The following is a 15,272-nucleotide window of genomic DNA, read 5'->3' on the forward strand; positions in this document are numbered from 1 at the left end:
ATTTTAGTTGGTGAACTTTGACCACAAATTCTAATCTGTGCTTATTTAGCAAGTTTTCTTCTTTTTTTTGTTTAAAGCAAGTTTCCCTCCTCCTTCCTCTGCTTCATCTCTCCCTCTCATGAATCCCCCCACACCCATCCTGTTCTTCCTAACTGAGAGGTTTGCTGCCAGGAGAAACAGCGTTCTGACAGTGATCCTGGCTTGCAAGCTGCTTTCAGCTTGCTGGATTCGTGAATATATGTTGCAAGGAGAGAATTACAAGTGCTGTTAATGTGGTGGTAATGCAGAAGCCAGATGGCATTTGCAGAAGCTTGCACGGCACTCCCTTCCTATGCAAAAGCAGAGTCGCATTACACTGGAGTGGGCAGGGCTGCTTTGGCTTTGTTCAGTCGCAATTATGTGACTGCTGGAATTAGTAGTAACAGATTTATGATGCCTGCCCCCCAGATGTTGAGTCAACGCCATGCGATGGAGCCGCAGAGGTTGTTGAAGGCAGGCTGGCATTCTCAGCCTTCCTAAGTACATCACCATTCTTGTGATGAAATGAATCCTTACCCACACCATATGTCACCTGTTAAGGTACTATCCATTAAGTTTTAAGTGCAAGCCAAGATAGCTTTTTGGAATCTTGAAGTGTCGGTGCAAGGCTTTTGGTAGTACAAGCGTTTGAAATTTAGATGTGAAAAATATCCCAAATTGGTTTTCCTCAGAAAAGTTTTTTTCTTCCTGAAATATCTGAGAGCTTAAGTAGTAATTAAATTTCTGTCGTATCTAAAGCCAATTGCTTTTGTGGATTGCTTTGATCTTATACTATAGTCCCAGTGGCTGTAGTGATACCCAGTGTGGTCTGTGTATGACATTTTAGAGAGGTTTAATGTCTGTCTTTATACACACTTCTGCCACTGGTGGATTTATTATAATGGCAATTTTGCCCAAGGGTTTTGCATGTGTACTGCTCTTCTGAATGTGAATTCAATATAAACTGATTGCTTAACAGCAACTGCCACTGCAGGGCTCTGAAACAGCAGATGGGATGATCCTTGCTAAAGATATGACTGTCCTCTGACACCAGGGGAGAGACTCAAGAGACTCCCTGGATGAGATGAGTACCTGGATTCTTCAGAGACTTTTTTTTTTTTACCGTTTCTTTTTATAGCAGCATCTCTCTCTCCCTGCTACCCCCAGCATTTGTAAGGAAGAGAGCAATAAAAATCCCATTTTCCTTTTACAATGGCCACTTTCATATGCCTGTATCGTGCCCTAATTCTTACTCCCTCCTTAAGAGTCAAAAAAAGAGTTAAAAGCTCTGAGTGAAGCAGAGGCTAAAGGGAACATCTGACCCAGCAGTGTTCCCAGAGGCAGTTGGCAGCAGCAGGTAAAAGGTATCTGATTCAATATAGACTAAACAATCTGCTATTCTAAAAAAAAAAAAAAAATAAAATTAAAAATCCATTCCTTTGCTACCTGCCGTGAGACCTCAAAGAAAGGTGTTCTGACTCATGCCTGTGGCTTTACAGTTATGTCCTTAGGTTGGCACTGACATTTTTCTTCCAGCCATTCCAGCTGGAAGAGTTTTCTGCAGATACTTCGGTGAGCAGTCATCACCTTTATTCTTGACCTCTAAAAAAGGCAAGTGCAGCATTTTCTGTAACTATATCTTTGCTGACTTGAACATTCTCGGTGAAGGCAATGGGCAGTCATTTTTGTGAGACTTGCAATTCCCTGTACCCGCACCAAGTCTGCCATCCTATTCTAGTCACAGGCATGATTTGTATTAAGTGGAAGAAGTAAAAAACTGTCCTGGCAAAATAGCCTCGGGGTAACCTTTGCTGGGGAAAATGCAGCTCTTCGAACTATTTTTCATTCATGAGGAGTCAACCTCAGTCCTACTAACTCCTCTTAAGATCTTTATGTGGTTCAAAAGCCACAATGGTTTGCCTGTTCTGTGGCTTATACCTGGAGATTGAAATTATATTATAGTCTGTGTGTCAACACAAAATGCTGCCAGTCTTGTGGCACGGCATCAGCATTGGACCTGCTTATCAATTTCTTACAAGCCACATGTAGTTTGTGAGCCATAACTTGCCATCCGTGCTTTGTGGTCTGATCTTTATAGAAATTCAGTGGAATTCTGTTTCCTAATAGACATAAAAATAGTTAAAAATCGGGGCGGAATACAGAATTTTGCTGTGTATAGTGGGTTTAAAAAACATTGGAGTAAAATGTTGATAAATCCTGTATGTAACTGTTTTAAAAAAATCTTGTGAAGTTATGATTTGGTATAGAATGCTATTGACCTTTTTCATAAGAAACTAAGTTGAGTTTTATATATAGGAAAAACTTGATTAAAGGATTTTGATAATAGAACCTGTAATGTTATAGGAACATCTGTTTATTTACCTTACAGAAGAAAATAACTTCCCTGGTTTAGATCTTTGTATCATAAAGTTCAAGTGCTCTAGAATTCTTACTGGAGAGAATGGAATAGAGTAACGTTTTGCATGTTATAAAATGCATTGTTTCTTCCACTTTAATTTTGTCATAGAAATGTGGAGTTTATTTCCACCTCTTATGTTTTTACCTTCAACAGAAGGGTTTGGGCCCTTTATAGATGAAAATATTTTGTCTGTGTCAATGGCAGTGTACCAATGAAGATGGTATAAACAAACAAAATCTGAAAAAACGTGAGTGGAAATGAATATGCTGACAGCTTAGGGGGTTGCACAGTGAGTTAGAGGCCATCTGGACTCATTCAGAAAAAAGGCACTAGAATGCCCATCATCGTGGGAGTGCTGTTGATTTGGGTTTTCGTTGGGGTTTTTTGGGGGTCTTTTTAAAGGATTTTTTTTGTTTTTGTAAGGGATTAATAGTTTCAAAAGGAAAATTTTGTTTACTGTTGTAACTGTTTAAAATATCCTTGCAGTCTGTAAGGAGGAAAAAAAGAAAAGAAAGTTTGATAGAGATTGACTTTGAAGTTGGAGTCATTAAATTTGATTCTGTTCAAATCTTTGTCATATATTTTCTTTTACCCTGGGCAAGGCACTCTAGTCTGCCTTTGGACTGTTCCAGTAGCAACTCCAACTGGAGTCAGCTAAGTCTTTGGGTCCTTTTCAGAATTGCCGTCTATAGCGTGACTGAGTGTCATGTACCATATTTATACATTCTTTAAAGACACATACTCTTCAGTTGTCACTATATGATAATTTAGTATTTTATTTGATTGAAATTAAAGCAAGAAGTAGGTTTCTTATTATGGAGACAAGCTTTAAAATCAGATCCAAACATAAAATGAAGGCTTGACTCCTGCAGGTAAATCATCTGCCATGAGAGGGCTAAAGAGGGAGAGAAGCAAAGAAGTCTAAGGTTCAGAATGGAGATAAGGGGATTTTGAAATCACCAGACCAAAGTGGAAAAGACAGGCAGCAGTTTGATCTTAATTCTTAAAAGGAATTTAAGGAAATTGGCAATCTTCTAATAGCCTGGCTAGAGGGAAGTAGATATATAAATGTCAGCCTAGTTATTTATTCTCCTTTCTGTCTTTCAAAACTTTGAAACTTGCAGCTTGATTTATATATAGGATGAATTCTGTTTCAAATACCTTTCTTTAAATTTGGAACCTTAATTCTGCAAGCACTTGGGCATGTAAACCGATCTGTTGACCTCATACCAATTAATTATCAATCCAGTCTAACAGATATGTGCATATAAATATTTGCAAAATTAGCAAAACATGGCAGCTCCATAGTAATACCTCCAATAATTAAGTTGATAAAGCTATGTAACTATGGTTTAAGAAGTAGGAATTTCTGCTGGCAAGAAGTCTTTCTCTGTTTGTGGTGTATTTCTTTAGGTTTCTTTTTTCTTGGTCTTTTTTTTTTTTTTCATCTTTTTTTTACTTTGCTTTGTTTTGTATGTACTGGGAGAGCACTCTGGCCCACATCCCCATTGCACTGGGCTAGGAATGATGGTGTTTCACAGCTGTGTCCACCTCTTTATGTTGCAAAACGGACATTTTATTTTTTTTTTGCCCTCATCTCCTGCATCCTCCAGTGTGTTGACCCTGTGAATCTGGATAGGGAAGCTTCCTTGTGATAATAGGGAAATGTTTATAATTGCTTCTAAAGTAGGGAAAAATTGAAATTGGATTAACTCTTATTAGACTTAATACTAGTCTATCTATAGATAGACTAGTATCTATAATATACTATACTAATACTAGACTATCCCAGCCTGAGCAGAGATAATCAACTTTTTTATCCCCTTTTGCCACATAGAGGACAATGGAGAAGAATACGGAGAATCAATGACTAAGAAAAAGGCAGGAGAAAGAGAATTGTAGATCAGGATGAACATACATTGGGACGTGTAGAGAATGGATAGAGTTCTTCCCACTTTGAAATAAGAAATTCTAAGCAAGGGCAACCACAACATGTTTACAAATCTCCTAAGAATTGAAAGATTACAATAACATGGTGAGTAAAGGAGATTGCTGTAATTGGTAGTAATCTTGGGACAAGATGGGAGCCCATCATCCTTGTTAGTCTTTCAGTAGAGGGCAAAACTTGAATAAAAATCTTCAAGATCTTTTACATCATTATTTGGGGGATAACTAACTTAACGTGTCTATCTGTTGCCATTAGCAGCCATCCCACCTTCCTGCTGCACTTCTTCCATGTGCATGTTGATGTGGGACATGTATTTGGATTTCTCGCCCTCTTTTTTTTTTTTTTTTTCTTCCCCTGAGATCTGTGATGCACTGGCATTCATTAGTATCACTCCTGTCGGTTTATCCATCAGCTGTCAGTGCTTTTTTTTCCTGGAAAATGGAAATCAGAAGAGAGAAAGAGAAGTTAATTAGCAAAGTCGATTCTTTGAACTGAGCTGTCACAACATGGCCATCACAGATGGGACTCGGGAATGCGAACAGCAGATTTACTGTGCCTTAATGTAATATCGCTGGTAAATGCAAGAATCAAACCCATTTTGAATGAAATGTCTTTAAATGTGCATGCTTAAGGGTTCTTTCAAATGTAATCAAAGCTAGAATGTTTTATGAAGGTTCTCATTAGTTTCGGAATGAATATTGTGATCAGAGATCAGTTTGTTTTCAACAAATTTTTCTTTTGTAACCTTAAGGAGGCATAGAAATGGATTTGACATGGCCAGACTTTTGTAGCACAGATTAGTGTGCAATTAAAATTGTAATTGCTGTATGTGGTTGTGTCTCCTGGTGTTTGGATCTAAGTTGGTTTTCACTATGTCTACTTGTGCGTTGGACGCATAAGGACAGGAGCTGCAAATATTTCAGATGAGCATCTCATTTGTTTAACTGATGACTATGCTGTTTTATTTGGGTTGGTCGATCATCAGACTCTTCCATTTCTGTTTTTCATTTTGAATGTCCTTACTTGTATCTGTTTTCAGAACAGTGATTTTCATCAGGACAGTTTTAAAGACAGCAAAATTGTCTTTTTATCTGTTTTAAAGTAGTGAAACCCAAGAATAGATAGTTGTCCAAAGTCACATAGTAGATCAACTACAGAGCCAGAGCTTCACTGGTGCTTCCCTGCCTCTCTCTTGCCCCCACCCCTTTCCCCTCTCTGTCTCTCCTCCCCCCACTTCTCCAGCTGCATGCTTACTTCTTTTTACTTTCTTCTCTAGCTGAAGAAAGTTTTCATGCTGTCTCAGATTCATAGCTACTTTTCCACTGTTTCCAAGCATCAACTGTAGATGTGCAAGCAGCCATTCTAAGATGCAAGGACTACACCTTGAGGATGGGGAGGTACAAGAGGCCCCTCCTTTCCTGCTCCTGGGGACAAATGGAGATTACTGAGGAGCTGTCTGGAAGCATAAAAACCTTTCAGGGATTTCAGTTACTGAATTTCTTCCTTTGCAAAAGATATTTGTTTACCTGTGCATCAAGTTCCTGTCACAATCTTTGCTGATTAATCCTGTTGAGACAGCCAGTAAAATTCCTGGCTCTCCACACATTTACATTGCTCTACGAGAGTGTACATAGATGTGCGCATGCTAGAAAGCATTGGTGGCAATGCAGGAAGGTTTTTTTGCTCTTGTAATGTGTTTTAAAAACAATACTGTGCTCGGTTAGATGAAGACAACATCTGTAATATGTTTCTTTAGGCAGATGGTAGATCAGAGAATAAAATATGTTTAATTTCTAAGGGGAGGAGAAATAAGTAAGAGGAATTGAAATCCCAAGCACTTATTTTTCTTTGCAGCGTTTACTATGAAATTCAGGTTATAATACATCCTGCTATTTTATGTCTTACCTCTCCATATATTGCGGGCCATGGTGTACAGTAGTTTAATTGTAAAAATGGGCTTGTGGTAACTGTAGTCATTTAGCTGCAGTTCAAGGATGTAGGTTTTAGTTAAAAGCTTTCATTGAGTATGACCTAAAGCACTACATAGTGCTTGAATTTCACTGGGCTGTGTAAAGTTTCTGCAATGTTTTATTTCAAAGAGGAAAGAGACAATGTAGCCAAGGCTGACTTGGTGCAATTTCTGAGCAGGAAATGATTTCTAGTACATTTGAAAATGCTGCACTGTGTGAAATGCGTGGGAGAAGAGTAGACAATCAGTTACCTTCAGTGCTGCAGAAACATGCAGAGAACTTAGTGTTTATAGTTCTTCGTCCTGTTTCACAGTCAAGTATCACTTTCGAACTCCTTTTCTCACACTTAAGAAATCTAGACCTTTTATAGTGATGCTAATAGGGTTGCAGGTTTTCCCCTCTGCGTCTCTTTTCAGTCTCACCCAAGAAAGTCAGACTATGTGCTCTGTCCTAGTGCTTCGGAGTGCTCATGAGAGTAAGCTCTCCCTTCCTTTATTTAGAGAACTAAGATGTTTGGACTTTCTTGCTGATATTTCAGGACATCCAAGCTGAGATTGATGCCCACAATGACATCTTTAAAAGCATTGATGGAAACAGGCAGAAGATGGTGAAAGCCTTGGGAAACTCTGAGGAAGCTGCCCTGCTCCAGCACCGGCTTGATGACATGAACCAGCGCTGGAATGACCTGAAGGCGAAGTCGTCTAACATCAGGTAAGTAATAAAAATATCAAGTTCATGAATGGGGCACAGTTGCTGTCTTCTAAAAGGCTTGAGAGATACGACCACGGCATTCTAGTGGAATCTCCATTTTCTTCCGTAAAGGACCCCTGACCACACATATAAAAACTTGGTGCACTTGCTCACCATGAAGGCTTCACTACTTGTTCCTCTCTCTCCAGAGCTGCGCAGTTGTAACTTGCCAATCTGTACTAAATTTTCCAGAAAGTATGTTGAATTTTTCCTTATTGTAAATTGATAGCAATGTCAATGAAGTAATTCTGTGAATCTACAATTACTGTGAGGAGAAATAAGGGTTTTGCTGTTGTTTTTGTTTTTTACCACTGAAATGAAAAATTTTGTAGGACTTGCATCTTAAGTGTCTTGCTCCATATTGGTAGTAAAGTTTTTTTTTTAATTGCTGCTTATTCAATTAAGAAATGTTTTAAAATACATATTAATCAAGGAATGCATTTTACAATTTTTTGACCCTTACCAGTGCCAAGCTCACTGCCTGTTGAGGTGTGGTCATTTTTAAAATCTTCGCAATGTCATTTTGGAAGTAGGTATTACTATATTCATTAATGTGAATGAAATTCTACATTAAAATGAATTACATAGAAAAGAATTTCTAGAGTTTTTAATTGCAGTTTCTTGCTTGTTCAGTAAAGGAAACTGTTCTTTTAATAGAACAGGACAATGTGAAGCATTCATATGAATTTTCCAAAGGGCAGAAAAATTCGTTGAGCTTGGAATTCAGGCACAAGGGTTTGAAAAAGTGAGGTAAAGGGGAAAAAGTGATATTTACTTTTTGTCTCCACTTATCCCGTCACCAACTTGCTAAACAGTTAAGTGGAATGGGTAAATCAGCCCCATGAAAGCCCACAGACAGAGCTTGAACCAGAGGAACCAAGCAGTTTGGTGCGGGGGCTTGCAGAGACTGGCCCCACTACACAAATAGTTTAATGCAGGAGCTATTGAACTTGGGCTATTATGAGCTCTACTCACAAATAAGTCGCTGTGAGAGGAAGACAAAACCATGCTCATAAGATAATAACTTAGCAACTGTGGAGTTCTAGCAAGAACAATTCGGTTGCTGGCCTTTCCTGGGGTTGATCATAATTTGGGAGAAATCAATAGCCAAAAAAAAGGGCCTTCAAGCCATTTAGCCTGGCCAGCTCTGAGTTCCAAGGCAGCAATACAGAGACAGCGATCGTGCAGTGAGTGCTCAAGAAAGTGGGAATACCGGCTCTTCTGAATACAGACCCACCTTTTCATTTCTGCATAGGTATGGCACATGCATCCCACTGGGCAGCATTAACCTTTGCAGTGTTTGTGTTACTCTGCTGGTACCTTCAATGCTGCAGAGCCACAAGTCACTGAGCTACAAGTAGAAGGTAGGCAGGGAGGAGAATACTGGAGCAAATACGAGAGAAGTAAATTAACCTCTCAAATCACACTCGCCACTGAAAGCAGCACAGCATTTCTGAATTCATGTATTTTGCCCTGTTCTTAGATTGCAGTTCACTTTTCTAACCTGTGCGAGAGTGAAGAAAGCCTTCATAGGGAAATAGCAAAGTGTAGAATTCATATGAAGGCAGTGTGTTGATGTAGCTGTTTGTCTTCAACTTTTGCCTTCTTCGTGTACCTTATTTCAAGGATGAATTGGAAAGCAAAACTGTATGGATGAGTCTTGTGAGAACAGCATATAACCGTGTTAGATGCTGGGACTGATGATTGAAAAATCTGATTGTTTTGTTATGGGTTTTAGCTTGGGATAGTGCTTCTAAATTAAGGTTTCTCTAAGATTTTTAGAAAATTTTCAGCTAGGTGTACGCTCTGACTAAGTTGATTTTTAGTTCCTGCTCTCCCTTAGAGACAGTATGACTTTTTCTTCATCACTTCATTTGCCAGAGCTGATGATGCTATTCACTGCATTGACTTTGCTTCCCTGCTACTGTAACTAAAGGGAGTTACAAAGTGAAAAAGCAGCACTCTTGTGCATATTTGAAATACATGGAGACCTCTTAAACCTGTCCTTGTAGTGGCTATGACACCACCTGAGAACACTATACCTCTCCTTGAAATTACTCATAGGCTTATTCACACTTCTTTCTTTTCTTTCTTTACTATCTTATTTCCAGGAAGAAAACAAAGCTGCACATTTGTGCAGGTCTGCCTTTTAAAGCCAAATGTCTAGGAGAGATTCTTTTCTTCTGGGGCAGGAGGTGCGAGGGTCTCAGTGTTTGGAGGAGTGTAGAGGTAAAAGTATGGAAGAAACAGAGAAAGATTCTCTATATTTAGACCACCCACCAATCTCTTTTATTCCATGTGTTTTCTGTTGCTCAGCAGGCAAAGTATTAACTCCAAAGCAGAAGCAAAAGCTGAGGAGGTCTCCAGCTGTGAAGAGAGCCTCTCAGGGTCAACAGAAGGGGAGTTATGTCAAAGTTCCTGTTCTTCTGGATGATTTTATTCAGCCTGGGTGGAGGAGGGTGCGCTCAGACTGGTCAGCTGGGTGGGAGCATCTGTTTTTCAGGCTCATCCAGGATTCTCTAAGGAGTGCTTCTGAATTACGAGGAGGTTGTTGCTGGGGAATATTGTTGCTCCAACCAGTGCTCAAAACCAAGCAGGCATCTATTACTGAGCTGTATTTTTATCAGAGCAGGTTCTTAAGCCACCACTTGACCTGGCGAATCCCTGGAGATTGCCAATTCATTTATCACAGGAGCACAAACACCTGAAGCTTTGTTTGCAGGTTACGTACCAGTAGAAGTACTAATTCCTAAACAAAGGCCAGAAATCTTGTCTTTGAAAGCAAAGAGGCCCAAGAAACATTTCAGAACTTCAACATAGTTTATCGACTCTCTTTAATAATGTCTGTATGACAAATTTAAATAGTGATACTAAAACTTTACACTGAAAAGCAAGTTGGAGTGTATCACGGTTCCCTTGCTCCTGTACAGCATTTGCTTTGAATGGGATTTACTGAATGCATGAGTCTCCACTCCCCAAGAGAACTGAATGCTTCTGTCTACTCTTTAGCTGCTCCTGCATCTCACTTTTATTTTCAGTATTGCTTCTGATAAGATTGGAAGGGTAACATTCAGGAAAAATCCAGGCTAACGTGGTATGTTTTCCCCTGTGTATTTTTTTTTCCCCTCAACGTCTTTCTGACCTTTCAAGAGAGAGGTTAGCTCACTTTGTGTTCAGAGAATAATTTTAAAGTCCCTGTTAGTGTAGTCCATTTCCTTCCCACCCCTTACTGCTCTACCTCCACAAGTTTAGCTTGCATTGGACTTTGAAACCATGTGCTAGTGATATTTTGCTGCTGTCATTAATCTGGCATGCACATGGGTACTCTTTAGTGGTAAATTATAATGCATTTAATCTAGTATCATATCCCACATCATTTGCATTAATATCAAATTAGTTTTTTTCACTTATTATTATTGCATTGTATGTTAAATTAACAGTGAGTCACTCTTAAATTGTCCTTTAACTAGTTGCAGGAATTTTTTTCCCACCCTTACAAAACTCCAATTCATTTTGTATAGAGGAATTCTGCTAGATAATTAGAGCAGAATCTTGAAGCCTCAGAGAGTGCCAGTTTTTAGAGGTGAGAGCTGTTTAAATATGCTACATACAGTAAAAAATCGTGATGAATAGAGATTTCAAATGTACAGAAGGCTATAGATCTGAACATTTTAGTCGTGTTTGCTTCTAGAAATTCATAAAGATGCTTTATTTTTGTAACAATCAGTGAGTCTAACAGCAAAACTATAAATTCAAATGTGGGCTGCCTTGGCTTAGATGAGAGGGTAGCGTCTCTCCTCTGCCTGATTAATAGGGAGTATAACTCTGTTTTCACTTCCAGAAAGGAGTGCTGGTTCTGAGTACCGACCACCTGAGGGTAACATATATGCAATGCTTTGCAGCTTGGCATTTGTGAGGACATTTTTGACAAGTTGTCAAGCTAGTTGTGAAAAGGAGAAGGTCCACATTGTACGTGGACCACTCTGTGCTGTTGGACGCGTGCCCCTGTGCGTGGCTGGGGGCTTCAGGGGCCAACGATGGTGAATGCTCCAGCTGTGAAGCAGGTACCTTGTGTACTAACTTGCTGGGGAGCAAATACCGCCTGTACAGGAAGAACGAGTTGGTTGCCCTGAAAGTAGTTCTGGTTAGCGAGTATTAAAGAATTGAACAGAGACCGGGGGAGCTGAGACAGTACGTTTAACTCAGGAGCTGCTGGTCTGCAAACCAAGGCCGGCAGGATGCTCTTCCCCAATACACGTATAACTGCAAATGCAATAGCTCGCTTGTGATTCACTGCAAGGCAGGATGCTGGCTCAGCTGTTTAGGCCTGGGATACAAGCAGCTGGCTTGAATTCAGTGTTGAGAGAATGGTATCAGTGAGAGCAATAAGACACGATCGAAACCATGATGCACTACACTATAGGCAGTAAAACGTCGCTTCTAGCAAGTACTTAAACTTTTTTTTTTTTTTTCCCTAAGTAGTTACCTAAGCATTTTCCTGAATGGAGTGAAGGAAAATAGGTTCCTTATCCTAAAGGTAGTTAGTTTATCCTTCTCAGAAATGTGATTTTTTTTTTTCCTTTGTATCGTCCACCCCCATACACTCATACTGACTGCTTTTTTGGTTTTTGCTTAGAAATTGTTGTTTACTGGTACAAACTAATTACATGCTGGTCTCGAATCCATAACATAGAATGACTGCAGTAAAAGAAGGGTAGCTGGTCCCTGTTGAAGATTTCCCTGCAGCTGTGTAGGCACTGCAAGGAGAAGCTATCAAGTCCAGGTATTCCTGAAAATGATAGAAAATGGTATTGTGGAATCTGGGGGTTTTGTCAATTAAACTGGGAGACAGATTCCCTGTGTTAATTCTCTGTTAACTCACCATCAACTAAAGATGATGTATTAAATAATCTGTGTCACTGATATTTTCATCAGCACTGGCAATTTGCTGTTGATCACTGCTGGGAGAACTTGTTGCTTTCACTGCTGGAGAGTCAAGGTCCTGGCATGAAGGAGTTCCATTTTGCAGTGCTTTAGCTCACAAAATGATACTTGTACTTCATGCACTGCAGTGGTGGAGTCACAACAAAACAGCATTTCTTTATGTTGCTTAGACGTGCAATGTTCAAGGTTTTGGATAAGTTAAAGCATCAGGTACATATTTGTTTGTGTTCCCCCATTTTTCCTCTGCTTATTCTGATTCGTTGTGCCAAATGTTTTGAAGTAGAGGGTTTTTTAACACAAAGTTGCGTTGCAGTTAAACACTTGAAACATTCCTATCTTAATGATTGAGCAATTTTATTTATTTATTGCATTCCCATGCTGGTTTTGCTATTAAGGTTTTTAAAGCTGCCTTAATGTTGTTTCACAGGGCTCACTTGGAGGCCAGTGCAGAGAAATGGAACAGGTTGCTGACATCTCTGGAAGAGTTAATCAAATGGCTGAATGCAAAAGATGAAGAACTAAAAAAGCAAATGCCCGTTGGAGGGGATGTTCCAACCTTACAGCAACAGTATGACCACTGCAAAGTACGTTGCTTAAGTTTTATAGATAAATATGCTACTGTGAATAATAGAATGAAGAAAAATTGAGTACAGGAGAAATGACAAACACTTCCTAGTGACTAATTTCTAGAAAAACGCTGTAGGTCTCCACCCCTTTTTCTTCCCCACCTTGCCCAGTAAAGCACAAAAGAGATACTCTCTATGAAATATCATCTAAAGTATTTCTGATATGTGTTCAGTTCAAACACATTTTTTAATGTTTACTGATGTTTTTGGATTCCTACCAGGTAGTACTGCTGTAAAGTTAAGGAAGGCGTACAAAAGTAAAAAGTGAACAAGAATTGTGAAAGCAATGTTGAATGTAAATTCAGTAAAATCATTTAAGTGGCTTTCTAAATGTTACTAAATCGACCAGTAATGGCAACCGTCCACCCCATGCAGAACTATACTGCAAAGATGACTCAAAATTAGTTTTGAGAACTAAAACTTACCTATGCCTTGTACTGTTGTATCTATAACATGCTCTTCCAGCTCTCTGGTTTTGCTAGTTCTGTTCCAGTTTTGTACATGCTAGGATATTGATTCCTAAGTATTTTTTTGACAATAAAAAATTCTGTTGCATATACAACATATCTTCATTCATGCAGAATGTAAAGTCTGTCTCACCAGCTCTGATCAGTAATCAAGTTTGGACGTATTTGCCATTGGACAAATTCATTCTAGTAAAGCTGGTTCCATCTTATCGTATTTGTTCTTCTGTATGGTGTGAACAGGCAAAGAGAATAAATGCAGCTTTATATAGCTAATTGCATAACAACTATGTTCCTCTCCACCAGCACAACACTGACGTCTTTTCTGCTGTTCTGTTTAGTGAGGGCAAAAATTGAATTTGGGAAAACAGTAATACAGAAATACTCACTTAGAATACTGTGAGGAACTACAGAAAAAGTAGCCTGACATGAGCAACACTTTTGAGACTTAAATCCAAAATAGAAGAGCTTAAGGAAATCTGCACATGTTTCTCCTTAATTTAGTCTTTTAAAGTAAGGTTATTAGCATAAACTCAGGATCTTTGTTTCTTGAGAGTTCATCTCTTCCTGTTCTTATCCACTTAAATCATCATGCTCTGTTTGTAGGCACATCTGCTGTGAATGTTTTATAATGATTACTAGTGCCAAAGAGCAATAAAAGGCTGGAACAGATCCAAATGTGTTTTGAAGGAGGTCATTGGGAGGTGATAGATCTCTACAGGTCAATTTCTAAGGGCTTGTTTGTGTCTCATGCTATATTCTAGTATATGTATGATAATAACAAATAATAATACTGCTACTGCCTCTCATTTGAAGATGTGAAATAGATTTATAAAACTGGTAGCTTTTATACATCGTTCTGAAGTAGAAAAACATAGGCGCAATGATGCTGGATGGCTAATTTGGGTCACTAGTGAACTGCAGCAGTGTGAAGGTGAGAACACTTTTGGGTTGTTTAGTCCTTACCCTTATGTTGAAAGAATGACTAATATTTTGGTACGTGTTGAGGTTAAGACCGTAATATGTGCATTCAGGAGGTTTTAGAGATTATTCTTTCATTTTTCCAAAAGGCAATATTGTTGCAACGTCACTGTGAGTATTGGATAGAGATGTCCCAGTCCAGTATTTAACGCAAGCTGTATTAATGGACTGCAATAGCGGAAAGTTAAAACGACCCTGTGCATCACTTTGTTTTTTTGTACACCTACCCAAGCAAGAGCACAGTATTCAATTGTGGATATTTCTCAGATGATGGCTAGATGATTATTTTCTAAGATTCCCAGATATCATGTGATGATACTGTGCCACACCAGACAGGAATTATTAGCATGTGCCATTTCACTTCCTATTGAAGTGTTGCTGAGGAAGGGACCTGGACCACAGCTGTCCATTGGTTTGATTCTCCATGGCAGTGCTTCACTGCTGTTTCTTAGCAGGAACTGTTCCTTCCTCTCTGAAGCTGCAGCTTACTAATAAACTACATCAAGCCGAAAAGTTCTGTCTCTTCAGGTAGAAAATAAGAAGTGGAGAAAATAATACAAAACAAAACCCAAAACCTTGTTGGTCCTTTTAGAATATGTATCCTGTGTTAAGCTAGAAGTTTTCAGTGGAGATTTAAGGTGCGACTGTACCAGATAAATATTGCAGACTTGATTTCTCTCACTCTCAAGGATACTCCCTTTATTCCAACCTCTCATCACTGGCTGTCCTGGTACTTCTTTAAATGTTTCTTTGCCCACAGTTTTTCAAGTGTTAAACCTTCTAAGCATTTCATATTATTTGTAAGCTCTACTTTTAATCAACTGTTTTTTGATGATCTCATGTTGAGCTTCTGCAGCACCACATCAGCTGTCCTTGAAAAGGTTTTCCCCGGGCTTCCCTGAGCAAGGGTTAGGTGCCTCTGCTCTTCTCTTTCCTGTAGTTTCACATCTGAGTGTTGCTTTGAAGTTGTCCTCGTGCAAATTGAGCAGTTCAGTACCTCACTTTATCTCTACTTAGCTCTTTTCTCCAGCTTGCTTACTGGATCTTGTCCTTGGTGGTACTTCAAAATGTAAGTGGTGAAATAGCAGTTCAGCTCTGTAAGACATGTGCCTGTAAGACATGTCTCATCTCCTGCCCTTTATTTTTCTGGGT

General features: G+C 39.1%; 1 protein-coding gene across 1 annotated transcript in view; it reads left to right on the top strand.

Annotated features, from left to right (window-relative positions):
* UTRN (utrophin) overlaps positions 1-15,272 on the top strand; it is a 389,280-nt gene that overhangs the window by 251,514 nt on the left and 122,494 nt on the right. Inside the window, 2 exon segments of the mRNA XM_009895523.1 lie at positions 6,894-7,066; positions 12,477-12,633. Of these exon segments, the coding sequence (XP_009893825.1) occupies positions 6,894-7,066; positions 12,477-12,633 (330 nt within the window).

This window comes from Charadrius vociferus, unplaced genomic scaffold, assembly GCF_000708025.1.
Source record: "Charadrius vociferus isolate BGI_N301 unplaced genomic scaffold, ASM70802v2 scaffold142, whole genome shotgun sequence".
Lineage (NCBI taxonomy): Eukaryota > Metazoa > Chordata > Aves > Charadriiformes > Charadriidae > Charadrius > Charadrius vociferus.